Here is a 16,575-nt window from a genome sequence, read left to right as displayed (position 1 = left end):
TGGGAGAGTTAAGAGGGTGGTAGAGGCAGGGGGGGAGAGGAATAGAGGAGTAGAGGCCATGAGCACGTGGAGAGAGGGGGGAAGGGAAGGGGAAGAGGAGGGATAGGGGTGGAAGAGCAAGAGAGCCAGGAGGCGAGAGAGAGGAGGGGACAAGCAGCCCCTTTTATAGTGTCAGGTCACTGGGGTGGAGCATACCTGGCTACTGCCAGGTAATTGAGGGGTGGGGTTTACAGAATCCCAACAGCATATACCTAAAATCTCTCCACCTAGGAGATAGAAGCAGGATTAGAGTTCAAGGCCAACCTCAGCTACATGGTGTGTTGGAAGCCAGCCTGTGCAACAAGAAATCCTGTATCAAAGAGGTCCTGCCTGTAGATATCACAAATGGCCTCTGGGGACAATCTCCCTCTAGAAAGAGCGACACTGTCTTGTCATGGAAAAGAATAAGTAGAAAGTTTTCAGTGCAGGAAAAAAACAAAGCAAACAAACAAAAGTGTCCTCTATGGACACCATATTACATGGTTGTGGGGTTGGCTTTTGTCAGGTATCGTCCCAAGCTCCCCACCCAGCACCTGCTTTAGCATGGAAGTGAGCTCCAGGAGCATAGTGACAGCCGTTAAGGCAGACTCAGGACCTCCTTCCTGGGACACTGTTGGCTCCTAGCCTAGCTTAGAGTGTGGTTCTGGTGACTGGGAAGCAGGTTTAATTGTGTGACGCAAGCTGTCTTTGTTCTTACGTGTTACCTTCAGAGTGGGATAGAAGGCATTCAGGGTGTAGATCTTCTTAGTTGGGATCTCTGCAGCAAGTCAGCTACTGCAGGACCCTAGCACATTGGAAGCATAAGCAGTCGATTCCCCAGGATCTTCTGTATAAACCTGAATTTAAAAGTCCTGGTGATGCCCACCTGGGCTGGGAGCCGGCTGGGGCAGCTTCTATATAACCGGCACCTCAGAGGAAGTGGCTGGGGCTCTGAGAGAGCAGTACACAGCAGGCCGCCTGAAATGACTGCAGCTGCAGGTGATAAAAACAGCCCTCGTGTGGGAAGGGGCACAGGTTGTAACTGCTGCTTTGTGCTGTCCCCGCCTGTTAACACATTTGGGTGAATTAACTGCAACAGATGGGCCTTTCAGCCTTTGGCCTTTAGTTTCTAGGCTGAACTAGTTACTTGCACCCTGGCAGCCCCTCCCCTCCCGATAGGTCAGTCTGCCAGTAGAGGAGCCTAAGATCACAGTGGGCTGAGCTCCTGCTGGCCTGAGGAAATGAGGCCCTTGGAGACAAAAAGGCTGTGGATTGTGCAAAGCCAGGCAAACACCCCATCTTCTCCACCATCTTGAGCAAAGCCCTCTCCTTGGCCTCACCTTCCTTATCTGGGAGATGCGGGAGGTTCACTTTGTCAGAGTGGGAACCTTTTGTGTTCTCCTTCCATGGTAGCTCTGCTAAAGCTCCCTGCAGACCATGTCTACCCTGGGGAGAGACGACAAGAGAAGCCCTGTTAGCCGGTCTCTAGCAAAATAGTTGTACAAAACACCCCTAGATTCTCTTAAGACCAACTGTCTCTTCCTTTTTCTTGTTGAAGAACACCTTCTTTTGCAGACCAAAGCCAAGCTGAATGACACACATTGTGTTGCAGCCAGAGTCTCTTTTCCTAGAGCACTGTTCTAGGAATGATGCTTAGATTTTAGAGTTCTGGTAACCTTTTTAGCTGCACATGTATTCAGGAGAGAGAGAGAGAGAGAGAGAGAGAGAGAGAGAGGGAGGGAGGGAGGGAGGGAGGGAGGGAGGGAGGGAGGGAGAGAGAGAGTTTGTATGTGTGTGTGCTCGTGTTGTAAAAAATAAAGCCAAACATGTGTAAATAAAATCTTGTACTAATTTTATTCATGGGGAGGGCCAGTCTGTAAGTCTGGTAAGCAGAGACCATGTGTAGGTAGTTGCATTTCCACTCCAATGGTCAGAAGGAAGAAACGCTCTTTGCCTGAGGAAAACCAGAAGTGTGAGCTCATTAAAAATGATGATCTGGTGGTGGCGGTGGTAGTGGTGATGTGACTTTACAGTTATATTATCCCAGAGACTTTGCATAACATTTTCAATCAATTGAGTGATCTTTTCCTACCAAGAGCTCCAGCTCTGTAGGGTGGAAAAGTTAAAATGTGACAGTGAAGAATCAGTCCCTAGGTTAGGAGACTAGCCAGAGAGCAGACTCAGCATCAGTCTCCCCAGTCCTCGGCCGTGCTCTTTCCTTCTTGCACTGTCTTTAGAGACTGTTCCTAACACCAGCAGCCTTGTGGTGGCTTGGTCTGCTTTTAGAGACACATGGAAGCCCTGTCCCTCCTGTAGCATAGGATACCCACTCAACTGGCCACTGTATAGCAGAGGATTTGCTTTACACAGAGTAGAAGTTTGCATACAAAGGGAAATCCTCATCTCTAGGCCAGCTGTGTCTCTTGGAAGGACAGATGTGACAGCTCAGCAATGGGAAGAAGGCTGCTATCTGCTGAGGCAGAATAAGGCAGTGGACTTAGGAAAAACACCCAGAGTACCCTCTAGCAAGTTTATTCTTTCTTGGCTCTACATCCCTGCCCCTCATCCTACACAATCCTAAGCAACTGTGTGGTCACAAGGAAGACCTTACTCAAAGATCTGCCCTCCCACCAGTTCTGTCCAGGCTGCCAACTGCCCCTGCTTTTCCCCAGTGGATTGTTAGATCTGTTTTTGATGTGTATATACAAAGAATTTACTGTGGGAAAAAGGCTTGGTCTGCCTCAAAGTGCAATTTGAGTGTTTTTCCTTCTGTTGTGTGCTTATCTATCCATCTCAGACAAGGAAGTGTTTCTGACATATATTGCTTTGCCTTTTGGTGAAGGTGGTTTCTTCTGTGCTCTGGGTATGGTGTGGTAAATGCTCTGTGCCCAGGACACCCTTTCTAACAGACTAAGATGTTCGTCAGATGAAATGGGTTTGGGCGCTTTATCTTTAGAGTTTATCCACAAGTGAGAGCTTGAGATGCAAATCTGTGACTCAGTGTTAGTCTTTGTCTGAGTTCTATCCCCCCCCACGCCCCACCCCTGTGATCCAGCTACTGCTAAATACAGTTTTTCTTCCTTCTCTGTCATTTAATACCCTGTAACCACCCAGCTATTCACAATAATGGAAAAGGGAGTCTGATTTTTTTAAATGTACAATTATTTTAAATTCCTCACTTTTATTAAATTCACCCCTTCCCCCTTCACAGTCTTGCATATGTGAACTAGCACATGAGAATTAAGTTAGTTATGGTCTTCTGTTCCCTCTGTCACAGTGTGAGTCATCATCTTAAGGGCTGGTCTAAGGAAAGACTGCACTAAGGTTTTGGCCCTCTTACACCATTAGGTGAGGATGGCAGAGGAAGCAGATAGCCATCTATGTTCTGGCCTGGCTGCTGTCCTCTGAACTCTGGCAAGTGTGATCCACTAACAAGCAAACAGGAGGAGGACCACAGCCCACCACCTCCTTCAAACTTTTTGCTAACCTTTGAACTCAGGGATCTGTGCATGCTGAGCTAGCACTCTGATGTAAGAGGAGGTATGGTCATAGTCAAAACTTCATTATTAACAACTGCAGAATGTAAGATCATCTAAAGCAAACCCAAGGTGAAGTATCAAAAAGGGCTCATTTAGAATTAGATTCCTGGCTATAGAGCCACCAGAATCTTCTTCACTGCTGATGACTGAAATGATGAGCCCTGTCTCAGTCAGATGACGTGATACATGAGATATATACATACAGCCGTAAGAGTGAACCGCATCTGGCACACCCAGGACAATTCTCATAGCCCTCATGTGGGTGGAGCAAAAGCCAGACACATAGATTATACTAAAGTTCAAGAAAATATACACCTCCAGCCCTGGTATAGGAGGTGTATTTTATTATATGTAGATATATATTACTGGGAGGGAAGAGCTTCGAGGGAATGTTCCGACACTGGAAATGTTCTATTCTGACCTAAGGGTTAATTCCACCCTCTGTCCAGTTAGTGTACTACGTGACATGTAAGTTACATATCCGTGCTGCAGGCAGTTGGAGACAGGGCGTAAGTGTATCCTTGTTCTAATAACAGGATATTGGCATGCCATTTTTTTCCCTTGCTTGTGGAACACCATGGCACAGCCTGCTGTCGCCTGCCAGACACTGCTACCCAGGCCCCTGTTGGGAGATATGTTCTACATAGACAAAGCAGGGGAAGAAACCACCATCTAGTTCCCTTCCTGTTCCTGAGGAGCAGGGCAAGGATTAATATACAGAGGAATTGGGGGGGGGGGGTTGTCAGCCAGCCAGCCTGCCTGTACACATTCCCGGTCTAACATGGATTTTAACTCTTCCTGACTCCCCGGTTGATTGTCTTATTCAGGCTATGGGCATGATTAATTACCTTTTTTAAACCCAGGGAAAAAGCAGCAAGGGTCCCTGGCAGGGTCGTCCCCTAGGTCCTAGGCACTCACCCCCAGCCATAGACAGGAAAGTGCCCTTTGAGTCTCATTGCTCAGATTGTTGTTGCTAGCCTTCATTGGAACAGGCCATCTCTGTGATGGAAAGGGTGGGGCTTCCCTTCAGCATTCTCCTAGATGCCCATCTTTATGTCTAGAGGCAGAGGCAGTTGTCTCTTTTGCCTTTTCCTTCTACTCTGGCTACATGTGCACCACCTGAGTGATAGAGAAGGTACCATGCAAGGGAGAAGCTTCTACCTACCGATTCTACCCTGGAAGCTTTTGATGACAGCTCTAGCCTGTTAGTGCTAGTGTCCAGCAGCATTTCCACCAACAAGGGTTAAAGCCCCAGGAGTCTCAAAGGCTTTGCTTGGGTCCCTAGCCCTCATAAAAGCCTTTTTACATTGTCCCTGGGGCTGCCTCAGGCTCCCTGGCTGAAATCTGATAAGGGCCCTCTTTGTTGCAACTGTCAAGTCTCCTTTATTGAGGAGGGAACTAGAGACCAGTGGCATTTCTTGGGGTACAGATAAGGCCCTGGATTCCTGTCAGAGTGAGCATGATTAATTACCCTCAATCCTAGCTCCTGCTTTGATAGCAGTGAGCGACAGTCTGCAGGCTTCCCTGTCAGGTGCTGCCCCCACCCTTCCCTGTTGGAGTAGAGATCCTCTCCTGCAGGGCCAACCGTGACCCGCAGAGTTCTTTACCACGGCTGTTGCTCTGTGGTCACTTTGCATGCCCCTCTCAAGCAAAGAGCCTACTTGCCACAGAGGAGGATCTGACAAAGCCAGAGCCCCCTTTCCCTTCTCTAAAAGTCTGGGGAAGCAGCCATCGGTTGTGGACTTGAACTTTATAGACTGGATCTTAAGCCTCACAGTAGTCCTTAAAAAAAGAAGATTCCCAATCATCCATTTTCAGGATAATTTGCCCATATTAGTCCCAATTCAGTAATCCAGACAGCTCCTAAAAACCAAGCCCCTCCACACACACACTTATAGTAATTAGCTGCTGTCTCCCATGTATACACATGCCCTGATATCAGCACAGCATCCTAACAGACTTCCCTCTATCTTCAACAAGGGAAACGGCTTCCAGGTCCACTCATTGCAAAGCAAACTGCTGAGAGACCAGCCTGAGCATTCCAGTTGGTTCTCCTATTTGTCAGGAAAACCCCAAGCAAGGCAGGTTTTTGAGTCTGGTTTATCTGGATAATGTAAGAAAAGCATGTGTTTCTGTGGATGCTCAGGGGCTAGCCTGCTCTGGGAGCCATCTTCTTTTAACACTCCTAACAGAGGGCTAGCCTCAAACCAAACAGACAGTACCAGTCCCCTTGCACCAGGAACCTCCTCTGAAACCGAAGGTACCTGAGCAGTGGGAGGCCGCAGAGTAAGGGAAGCAGAACCCTGGCTTTCCCATGCCCAGTGGCCGCAGTCTCTGGTGTTGTCAGCAGTGTCTGCGCTCTCTATAGGGAGCTGGTAACGTTCCTGGTGAGGACGCAGCCTTGACTTCAAATACTGCTCTGGCGTTTCTTACCTTCTCTGATCTGGTTTTCTTCCCTAAGTAGTACTCAGACTCATACCTGAGCATTCCCTGACTATAGATCACAGTTCCCATATCTGCAATACTGTTTGCTTTGATAGACCTCCAGTGGCCAGTGCCTAGCCTAGTAACTACATCAAGTGAACATGGAAATTCTGAGAATTTCATACTCTAAAGGGAGTATGAACCACAGTAACATTTGTCATGGTTTATGTCCATACCTCATTTTCAGTCAAAAAACAGGATAAGCCAGGTAGTAGTGGAAAATGCCATTAATTCCAGCACTCAGGAGGCAGAGGCATGTGGATCTCTGTGGGCTCAAGGCCATCCTGGTTTATAGGTCAAGTTCCAGAACAGCCTGGGCTAGATAGAGAAACCCTGTCTCAAAAAACCACCACTACCACCACCACCAACAAAACCAGGATAAACAGCCTGGCTCCTTTATCTTGTATAGTCTGGCTTGTCTCCAGATGAATTGTGACTATTTCAAAAGGTAGAATTTATTATTTCTTTTGGAAGTTTTATTACTGTTGAAGTAATCCAGAAGAAAATAATGCCATTGAGACACGGTGATTTAAAGGGTGTCTGGTTCTTCACAGACTTTCTGAAGAACAGTTGTCCCTGGTTGGTAAGCCCTGCTGTGCTGGTTAAATGCTCAGCTACAGATGAGCTGTGTATTCCACACCCTTCTACCTTCTCTGACTGTACGTTCCTTTCCCACTCCTCCCTCTGATGGAGTAACAGTTGCTCTGCCTCGCCAAGACCGCTTCCTCTGCATCCTTCTACTGGTAGCTTGATCGTTCTACACTTCTGTTCCCTGGGCTCTTCAGTAGTGGCTGTGATCCCAGTGATCTATGACAGAACTTGACTGACACCATTAGACATTCAAAGCCAGTGCTGGGTCTAATTAAGTGGCTCTCATCTTGCCCCAGGCTAGCCTGTGTAGTAGAAAATCAACTTCAGATCCACCTGCCTCCTCCGCTTCCCAAGTACTGGGATTACAGTGATTTAGTCCCAATAATATTAGTGCATGAAGGAAAACTAGTCCCTGCTTTTACAGAGCTAACAGTTCTGGGAAACCATGTGGACAGATTTGAAACAATGAGAAGAGTGTGCTGAATTTGGAAGGGTATAACAGAAATCCTGAGAGGGGAAAGAAATCTGTGTGAATTGGAATAGTTAGAAACTTCTCCCTGTGGGCAGTAGATACTGAAGAAGAGACAGCACAGAGAATTGAATGGATACAAGTATCCAGATCTAAGAAGAGGTAGTTGAGGCAAAAATGAGCTTGGCTTGAGGGTGACGTTAGGAGGGTTGGTTGGCTATTGTGAGAACAGTTGCTGTAATCTACTGGAAATAGTCAGTTTTTCATGGATCAGTCATGAATGTGAGTCAAGTCTGGTGGGATGAGCAATAAGGCTTTCTGAGCCTTTAAATAAACAAATGAAATACCTAGTAAAAGTAGAAGGTGATCTGGCTGCAGTGTGCACATCATAGGTGTGAATCCAGGCTGCTACAGGTTAGCCAACACAGGTTGGTGGCCCAGGCCAAAAGGAAAGGTGCTTGTGAGGGGTACCTCAGAGGAAGAGGCAGCAAACTTTCTGATGAGACGAGCCAGGGCTGACCCAGAAGCTCCTGCATAACTTAAGGCCTGTGCATGCTGGGAGGAGGACAGAGGAAGAGAGGGGCATGGGGCAAGTTAAGGAAGTGGAGATGAGGTCAACGTGCACATTTCTGACTCGGAAGTAGACAAGTTACTCATGTGAAAATGCCTTGGAAACTTCTGGAGGATGGGCCTCCAGAAGAAGATGGTATCAGCCCTAACCACAACTCTACCATCTTAGGCATTTTGTCGTGGTAGGAATGGGTTCATTCATTCAGAGCATCACAGAAAAACCGTGGTCAGCCTGGAATGTAGGTCAGTAGTCTGATTATTTATTTAGAGACAGTGGTCTATACAGTAGAGACTAGCCTTGAGATTTCTCAGAACCTTGTGCTAGAAGCATTGTCTTTGGGTTACCAGTGCATTTTTAAACCTAACTCCATGACCCTTTGTCAAAGGGTTCAGAAAAACAGCTGGTCAAAACAAAGGTCGTGAAGCTCAATGGTCCCTTTCTATCCACATATCCCTCATAGCTGTGTTCACACTGCTTTCTCTTTGGAAATGGGGACGTGGTAGAGGCATTCCTGGGGATGGCACACAAAATTGTCCTCTGGCCTCCGTGTGCATAGACACAAAAACTCGGCATGTATAAATTCAGATTTTTTTTTTTTTTTAATTTTGAGATAGGGTCTTACCATGTAACCTTGACTGGACTCTTTGTAGACCATGCTGGCCTTGAACTCACAGGTCATAGACATCTACCTGGTTCTCCTTCCCAGGTGCTAGGATGATAAGCATGTGCCACCATGCCCATATATTTTGTGTGTTTTGCTGTGTGTATCTATACCGTGTGCATGCACTTCTCACAGAGGCCAAAAGAGGACATGAGATTGTTGGGGACTAGAGTTACAGCTGGTTGTGAACCTCCGTGCGGTTGCTGGGACTCAAACCCGGGTCCTCTGGAAGAGCAGCCATTACTCTTAACTGCTGAGCTATCTTTATCTTTTCAGTCCCTGCATAAGATTTTTTTTTTAAGGGTGGGAGCCTCACTTCATTCTCCTGCTTGGATTATCCTGTGAGACAGCAGAGGAACTGGATGTGTTGTCATATTTCAGAAGGCCAGGGCTAGGAGACTGAGGCCAGCCTGGTCAACTTAGGTAGATCCTGCACTTCCTCCCCCCAAAACAAAACAAAAACAAACAAACAAACAAAAAAACTGGTAGTGGTAAGGCCAGTGAGTTCAGCTGAGGGATAAAGCAGAAGCATCAGAAAGGAACAGCCTCTATTCAGGCTGGCTTACCATTAGGAGGCAACTCAGTAAGATGGGGGCAGGGCAGGGAAGGGGTGGGGCGAGGGCAGCAACCGGGTACAGTAAGAGGAGTTTGCCATCAAAAGGCAACAAGTCTCATTCACTGCCCCGGATGCTGACCCTTCCCTGTGGAATTCTCTCCTCTGACCTCCAGATCATTAATCCTGAGCTGCCAAATGACAGTCATCCATCACGCCTCCTGACTAGCATCCCAGCCTCCTGTGAAAGGACCTGGGCCCCGCCCTCACTCCTGTCCCCCGGTGCTCATTAGTAGCCCTTCCTGCCCAGTGCCAGGTTTCCTAATCAAGTCCCTGGCTCCTCTCACTTCCCCTCTGGGCCAGTGGGCGGAAGCTGCTCTGACCCTCCCTCTTTAAGAGGCCAGGGGGAGGGGAGTAGTGATTAGTGAGTGGGGAAAGAATTGTTGAGTGGTTTTTTTTATTCCCGGGGAGACCTTTATGTCCAGTAGCTACTTTGACTTGGCTCATCGGAAGAGGAAGAAAACATGTCTCTCCATGCTATCTCAGGAGAGAAGGCAGGCAGCCTACAAAGGAACGTGTTCAGCTGCTCTCGGCACCAGCGGGGATGTAGGCAGGTGGATGCTTTAGCAGGGCTTGGACAGAAATTGATTCCAAAAGGTCAAGGAGTATAAATTGCCAAACTATTAGAGATTATCTGAGATTGTACTTCTGACAACAAACAAAACACTCTCTAAATTCCTCTGCATCAGAAAGGCTTAAGGGGCTCGCTTCAGGCCACAAATCCCATGTTGGGCCTGCCCTGCTTCTTCCAGAGAGAGCTGACTATGAGTCTTATCGTTGGACCCAGGGCCTTTGGGGTCAGATCACACTTGTGAAATTCACGAACACTGTGTCTAGCCTGCTAATGATGAGCGTGAACACATTTGATGTCTTCTTACTCAGCTTGACTGACCCAGCCCTCTCTCTTGTTGGACAATCACAGGCACTCCAATCAACCGGATTCCCATCATGGCCAAGCAGATCCTGGACCTGTATATGCTATACAAACTGGTCACAGAGAAAGGAGGCTTGGTGGAGATCATCAACAAGAAAATCTGGAGAGAGATCACCAAAGGCCTGAACCTGCCCACATCCATCACCAGCGCTGCCTTCACCCTCCGGACCCAGTGAGTGGCCAGGGCTAAGAAGGAAGCCAAGCATGCACTGGGTGTTTAGCCCTAAGTGAGGAAGGGAAGAAGATTCCTCCACCATGGCTCCTGAATCCCAGTATTTTACTATTCTGTGTGATTTAAACCTCACAATCTGTCTGGCAAGTAGATACCATCCCATTTTGCAGATTATGAAAGCTTAAGTCTACTCAATTCAGTCAGTGCCATAATGGGCCAGAAGGCCTGAAATTCAGACTTAGGCTTCTGTCCCTGCAACCTATGCTTTTTTGAGAATATGACCACGCAAGAGGCCCCTCTTACCCTATCCTCGGGCCTCAGGTCAGTCCAGCCTCATTGTTTGCTGACCTATTTGGCCACTGATTAACTAGTTACAAGGCTTGTTAGAAACAGTAAATCTGAGAATAGCCATGTAAAACAAAAGCCAAAGTGGGGAGTATCCTTCTGGAATGTTCTAGTTGCCCTGTGAATGAACAATTGGCATATCTTGAGGTACCATGCCCTGGTCTTGTTGAGAGATGATAAGGTTTTGGGGGCCAGAGAAATAGCTCAGCAGGTAGATGCTTGCTGTCAAACCTGACTATGCATGTTCAAGCCCTAGGACCAAATTGACATGGCAGAAGAGGGCTCCTGCAGGTTATCCTCTGACCTCCACATCAGCACTGTGGCATGCATGTGCTTACACGATGAACACATGTACACAGATACACACGAAATAAGTGAGTGTAAAAACTACCAACAGCACTTTCACCCATCAGGACTATTAGAAACAGACAGCTCTAACCAGAATGTCAGTGGTGAAGGAAGAATGGCCCTGTGAACAAATGACACACACAGGAAGGCCCCCTCCTGGGTCCGATCCAGTGGGGAGACCAGCCTAACTGAATGAGGAGGAGCAAAGAAGGCTCTGTGAGACACAGGCCTCATTTCCCTAACGGCATTTCAAAGGTTTGAGACCAGACGGAAGATGTTAGCTAAGGCTTTAAGGTTCCCTTTATGACTGATGCTTCAGATTCAAGCAGTGTGCGTGCCTGAGCCTCACTGAGAAGCCTGGAGGAATGTGTCCTGCGTGCCTAGACTGCTTATTTCTGCTATGTGTACCACACCTTAGCTCTTGCCTGACCAAGGTTGCTTCCAAAAACAGATCCACCTAAACGGGACAGTCTCTATCAGCACTGTGCTCTAGATCACTCTTCCCTCCTTTCCTGCAGGTACATGAAGTATCTATATGCCTATGAGTGTGAGAAGAAAGCCTTGAGCTCCCCAGCTGAACTCCAGGCAGCCATTGATGGCAACCGGAGGGAAGGTCGGAGGCCCAGCTACAGCTCCTCCCTCTTTGGCTATTCTCCTGCTGCTGCCGCTGCCGCTGCCGCTGCTGCTGCTAGTGCTGCCTCTGCTGGGGCCCCTGCCCTTCTCTCGCCCCCCAAGATCCGCTTCTCCATCCTTGGGCTTGGCTCCAGCAGTGGCACCAATGCCAGTAGCCCTCGGATACCCCCAGCATCGACTCTCAGGAAAGGTGAGCAGGGCCTTTGGAGGTGGAGAAAGGAAGCCTGGTTTCCCTTTGCTCAGGAGGGGCACTGTAGTGAAGACCTGAGTTATAGTAGATTGATCTAGCTCCGGGTCCTTCACAGGTGATGGAGTCCCAGTGCCTGTGCCAAATCGCCTGGCTGTGTCAGGGACTTTGGCAGGCCAGCAGGCTGGCAACCGGACCGGCACACTGGAGCAGCTACGGGAGCGTCTGGAATCAGGGGAGCCCCCTGAGAAGAAGGCATCAAGGTTGTCGGAGGAGGAGCAGCGCCTGGTGCAGCAGGCTTTCCAGCGCAACCTCTTCAGCATGGCACGGCAGCTCCCCATGAAGATCAGGATCAACGGCAGAGGTTGTATTACTCCATCAGTGTATTACTCCATCTTCCCCTCCTACCACCTGTCTCACACACACATACACACACACACACACACACACACACACACACAGCTCCACTCGGGCCCTGAGGCTTAGTGTCACTAGGTGCCTCCTGACTGCCTGGCCTGGGAAACATCCTCTCCAGCCCTCCTTCCCATTGCCTTCACTGCCCTAGAAGAGTCGAGAGCCAGAGAAAAGCCACTGGAGGTGTCTGCTTGCTGAGAAACCTTCATGTTTCAAAGTCAGAAGTTGCTTCAGGCATAGATGCTGTGCTCACCCAACCCTGCCTAGCCTTTTGATCTGTTTAAATTACAAGGTTTGCGTCCACCCCGTGCCTTACCGGATATAGTCTGTCATCAGATCTGTCACTCCTGAGAAATAGCGGAGCCACCAGTGGCCTTGGGAATAAGAAGTAGGCAGTGCACATTTAGCAGAATGTGTGGTATTTTTTCCTCCCCCTCCTCATTTTCCTAGTTTTCCACCTCAAAACACACGTCGAATTTCCCTCATTTTTCTCCCTGTATTCCCCTTCAAGCCCCCTTTCTATGCCATTGTTGCTGTGCTTCTCCTTGGAGCAAACATGGCAGTAGTGTGCTGAGAGGGGAGGCAGTGTGAAAGGAGCCCTCAAACTCCCAGGCAGCCAGCCCTCTCTTAGATGATGGGAAGAGGGAACCATTTAGAGGCCAGTAGAAAAGGTAACTCACATGGAAGAGTGTTTGACTGAGGAGGGAGAGTCCCATGTGCCAGCCTCCTCGAGGGGCAGGAAGGGCAGGAAGGGCTCGGTGCTGGAGGCAAAGATCCTTCTCTCTAAGACCCTCCCAGTTAAGGTCCACCAGGCAGTTTGAGGCCAAGGCTGCTTTTCAGATTACTTCAGCATAGTGAGTAATCTGTTAGGGTTGGCCTGCTGTCTCTTCACTCTGTAAGTCAGGGAATTGAACTGACAGACAGTGATTAGCCTGGCTTTGCTGCCAGACCTATGGTCAGAAGTAGGAGAGGCAGAGAGGGTGGAGTAGAGACAGTGTTAGACTATAGATCAGCTTGACTAAGCAACACCAGATGACAGCAGGAACTTGACCATGTCTGCTTTCTGTCTGATTCCACAGAAGACAGAGCAGAGTCTTCCGCTGCAGCACTGAACCTGACCACAAGTAACATTGGGAGCATCAATATGTCTGTGGATATTGACGGCACCACCTATACAGGTAGGCCTCTAGAGCTATGGGAGGCCCACACTGGCTCACAGCCACAGCGCAGCTTCCTAGCTGGCCCTGCCTAACTCCCTCAGACACCTTGGGGTGGGTGTGATGGGGATGTGTCTTTTTACATTGATTTGGCATTCCTAAGATAAAGAGGCCCTGGACTGTAGGTACACAGATTGATAGTACAACCAGTCTTCTACATTGACAAGAACCTTTCAGTCAGTGGCTGGTTGGCTGAAGATGTATTTAGTATGAGTACTACACATACATTTTAGCAAAAATTATGAGCTGATCATACATGGTCACCATCTACCATATACAGTCTGCCTTGTTCCAGGCCTTTTTTTTTTTTTTTTTTTTTTTTCTTTTTTCTTTTTTCTTTTTTTGGTGGGTTAATGCAGGGGGGTCAAGACAGGGTTTCTCTGTGTAGTCCTGGCTGTCCTAGAATTCTTTCTATTGTTACCATAATTTTAAAAGTGATATTTTCTCCTCTATCCCAGCTAGCTCCCAAATAAAGGAGACTGTAAGATTTATTTGATGTTTTACAGCACAGTAGCTGAGCAGTTACTAATCTATTCTATTACTCTAAACAACCTGGCTCCGCCCAGCCATGATCCTTGCATTTTAGTATTGGTCTGGCTCTCTGCTCTAATTGTGTTCCCCTGGTGTCTCTACAACTCTCTTCATGGCAAGTCCTCTTTCCCCACCTCTCTGTCCCTCTCCCTTTCTCTTCCTCCTCCCCTACCCTCATAGTACAGAATGAGATCCTGTCAAAAGTAAATGAAATGTTTGCAGTGACTCTGAGTGCTGCAGAAGCCAGCCTTGACCTCAGGCATTGCCAGTTTGCAGTTGGAGCTCATAATATAATTGCCTGCAGTATTTTGGTGGGTAGTGGGTTTTTATCTGTAATGAACAGCTCCATTTTGCAAAGGTGTTCAACACAGAGTTCACGAAGGCAACACACCCCAGCCCTGAATCCCTGGCTATTCCATGTGTTTAGGGACAAGCTTGAGAATATGCTCAGCTGAGTCTTGTTAAGCACCATTTGATGAGCATGAGCTAACAAGCTCAGGCTGGTGACATCTGTCTGTTTCAGCAAGGGATGAGGTATGTCAACTACCTGGTGAGCATTCACATGGTGACCGGTAAAACCTGTGTTCAAACCAGGGTATTTCTACCTAGGGATAGCTCCTGGTCACCTACAGGAGCACTAGCTACAAGCATCAAAGTTCAGCCAGGAAAAGAGCAGATTCCTAGAAGTAGCCATGCTAATGTGGCTTGCTCTTGTACCCTCCTGGCGCTGTTCATGATGTGGCTTGGGACATGTGGAGCTGGGTTGAGTCCTGAAGAGAACAGAAACTAGGAGTTACAGCCAGATCTCAGCATCCTGTTATCTTCTGGGGAGGAAGAAGTGAGCAGCCTCCTTTCCTCTCAGGACAGGAAGGGGCAGGAGTTAAGGCTCCCAGCACTCTGAAAATGGCCACTCGCCCGTCTTGACCCTGTCTGCCCTACGCTTTCTCAGTTGGGATGTGGTACCCAGGAACCTAAGGGTAGTCTTGGGGTTCAAGGCCATTATCCTTCATCAGCTCCCTTCTACCTGCTGCTTCTCACACCTGTGCTTGCTGCCACTGCCAGGCCTGCTCCTCAGCAGGCCTCCTGGAACTTGTGCATCCTGAATTCTAAATGTCTTGGTCTCCTCCTGGTTAGAGCATCCAGAGCCTCCAAACAGGTTCCTATAGCTGTCTAAGGCCCACCCACCTCCTCAGCCCCAGTGGGATAGCCCATCTTGCTGCTGTGTCTCGGGTTCTCTGGCCACCATCTCTTTAGTTTGCTGGTTTTCCCTCTTCAAGCAATCTAGACACTACTAACCACTAAAGCCTTTCTGGGCTGTGCTTCTGCTCCTCTCTCCAGAACCCTTATGATGTGCCCAGCAGCAGAGGTACACCAGTCTCAGAACATTTATGTCATCCTATCAAAGATACTGTTTGCATGCTTGTCCTTCAGCAGTTTGTGAACCTTTGGTGGCAGGACAATTGTCTGGGCTTCCGTTGACATCTGGCATGGTAGGAAAGTGATACACACAGGGTTAGCTCAGCAGCCACGCCCTGTTTAATTGAGCTGAGCTACAGTCTCTCCTCCTTAGCCCACACTGCTTTTCCTCCCACCCCAGGTGTGCTTTTTGCCCAGAAACCAGTGGTCCACCTCATTGCAGGCTCTGCTCCCCAGAGCATTGGCAGCAGCGCCGGTGTCAGCAGCAGCAGCAGCAGCTCTCACTGCTCACCAAGTCCTACCTCATCCCGGGGTACCCCCGGTGCGGAGCCCTCCACCAGCTGGTCCCTCTGATGAGCAGCACTCTGCACCCATTCTCTACTCTCCTGCCAAGATTAAAGGAGATTGATGCACAGAATTTACCTCACCTCACGGAGCCCGCATCAGACACCATCTGGCCAGGTGTTAAATTTGGAAGTGTCCGCCTGGCCAAGCTCCATTCAGGTTCTGCTATATTCTGGGGGCAGGACAGAGTAGCGTTGTCCAATCAGGGATTGTTTTGGAGAACTGGGTGGGGCATCCAGCTTCCCCAGGGTTCTCCAACCACCTCCCATCCCAGAGTAGTATATCGACAATCTGTAAGGCGACATGGGGCTGGAGGCTTTTCATTTCCCTTCCCCCTTAATTTATTTCCCTTCTGCTGCCTTCTGCCTTCACCCCAGGGTCACCAGACTCTTAGTCTGCCCAGTACCCCAGCGTTTAAATCCCATTTGGGGCTCTAGGAGTTGGGAACTTGTCTTCCTTGCTCTTGTTGGCTGAGCATGGGATGGGGATGCATCTTCCCAGGCCTCCTTTATTCTCCGGGTGTGGGCCTCCCATATCCAAGTCTTAAATTCGTTCCTCAGGGCCCTGGAATACCTTCTTTGTTGTTCCTAAGAAAAAAAGCATGTTAGAGTGGGCTTTGGGTTCAGGGCCCCTCTGTGTATGGAGAGGCGGAAGCACTCATGGTGCCTAGGCCCTGATACCTATCTGACAGGACTCCGTTCTGATCCCCAAACCTCCGCTGCCTATGTTGGCCAACTCTCCCAGGATATCACTGATCCCTGGCCACTAATGTTGTCTCCTGGGGCCATTGCAGCCCCACCAGCCCAAGACATGCTGATGTCAGGTTCACTGAAATACCTCAGATTTGTAATTGTTGATATTTGATTCTTAGGAAGTATTTGCATCTCTGTAATATTTTTTAATATGTGTTTTGCTGACTTTAATTTTTAAATGTTTATTGTTGCTATTGTAGCACCAAAGAAATGAAAGCAGGTCACCCTAGCCAGGTGCAGTTTGCTGCCACCTCCCTCCAACCTGCCCGTGCCCTGGCCAGGAGGTGTAGCAGGTAGGGTGGCTCAGGGATCACCACAGCAGGAGGATGGGATGG

General features: G+C 48.7%; 1 protein-coding gene across 1 annotated transcript in view; it reads left to right on the top strand.

Annotated features, from left to right (window-relative positions):
* ARID3B (AT-rich interaction domain 3B) overlaps nt 1-15,985 on the top strand; it is a 43,366-nt gene extending 27,381 nt beyond the window's left edge. Inside the window, exons 5-9 of the mRNA XM_080930353.1 lie at nt 9,869-10,052; nt 11,264-11,568; nt 11,684-11,929; nt 13,059-13,157; nt 15,325-15,985. Of these exons, the coding sequence (XP_080786479.1) occupies nt 9,869-10,052; nt 11,264-11,568; nt 11,684-11,929; nt 13,059-13,157; nt 15,325-15,497 (1,007 nt within the window). The 3' untranslated portion in view covers nt 15,498-15,985. The remainder of the gene's footprint in view (nt 1-9,868; nt 10,053-11,263; nt 11,569-11,683; nt 11,930-13,058; nt 13,158-15,324) is intronic.
* The last annotated feature ends 590 nt before the right edge of the window (nt 15,986-16,575 follow it).

This window comes from Micromys minutus (assembly GCF_963924665.1).
Source record: "Micromys minutus genome assembly, chromosome: 16".
In the NCBI taxonomy this organism is placed as follows: domain Eukaryota; kingdom Metazoa; phylum Chordata; class Mammalia; order Rodentia; family Muridae; genus Micromys; species Micromys minutus.
The sequence above is the reverse complement of the archived record's forward strand: the minus strand, read 5'-3'. Positions and strand labels throughout refer to the sequence as shown.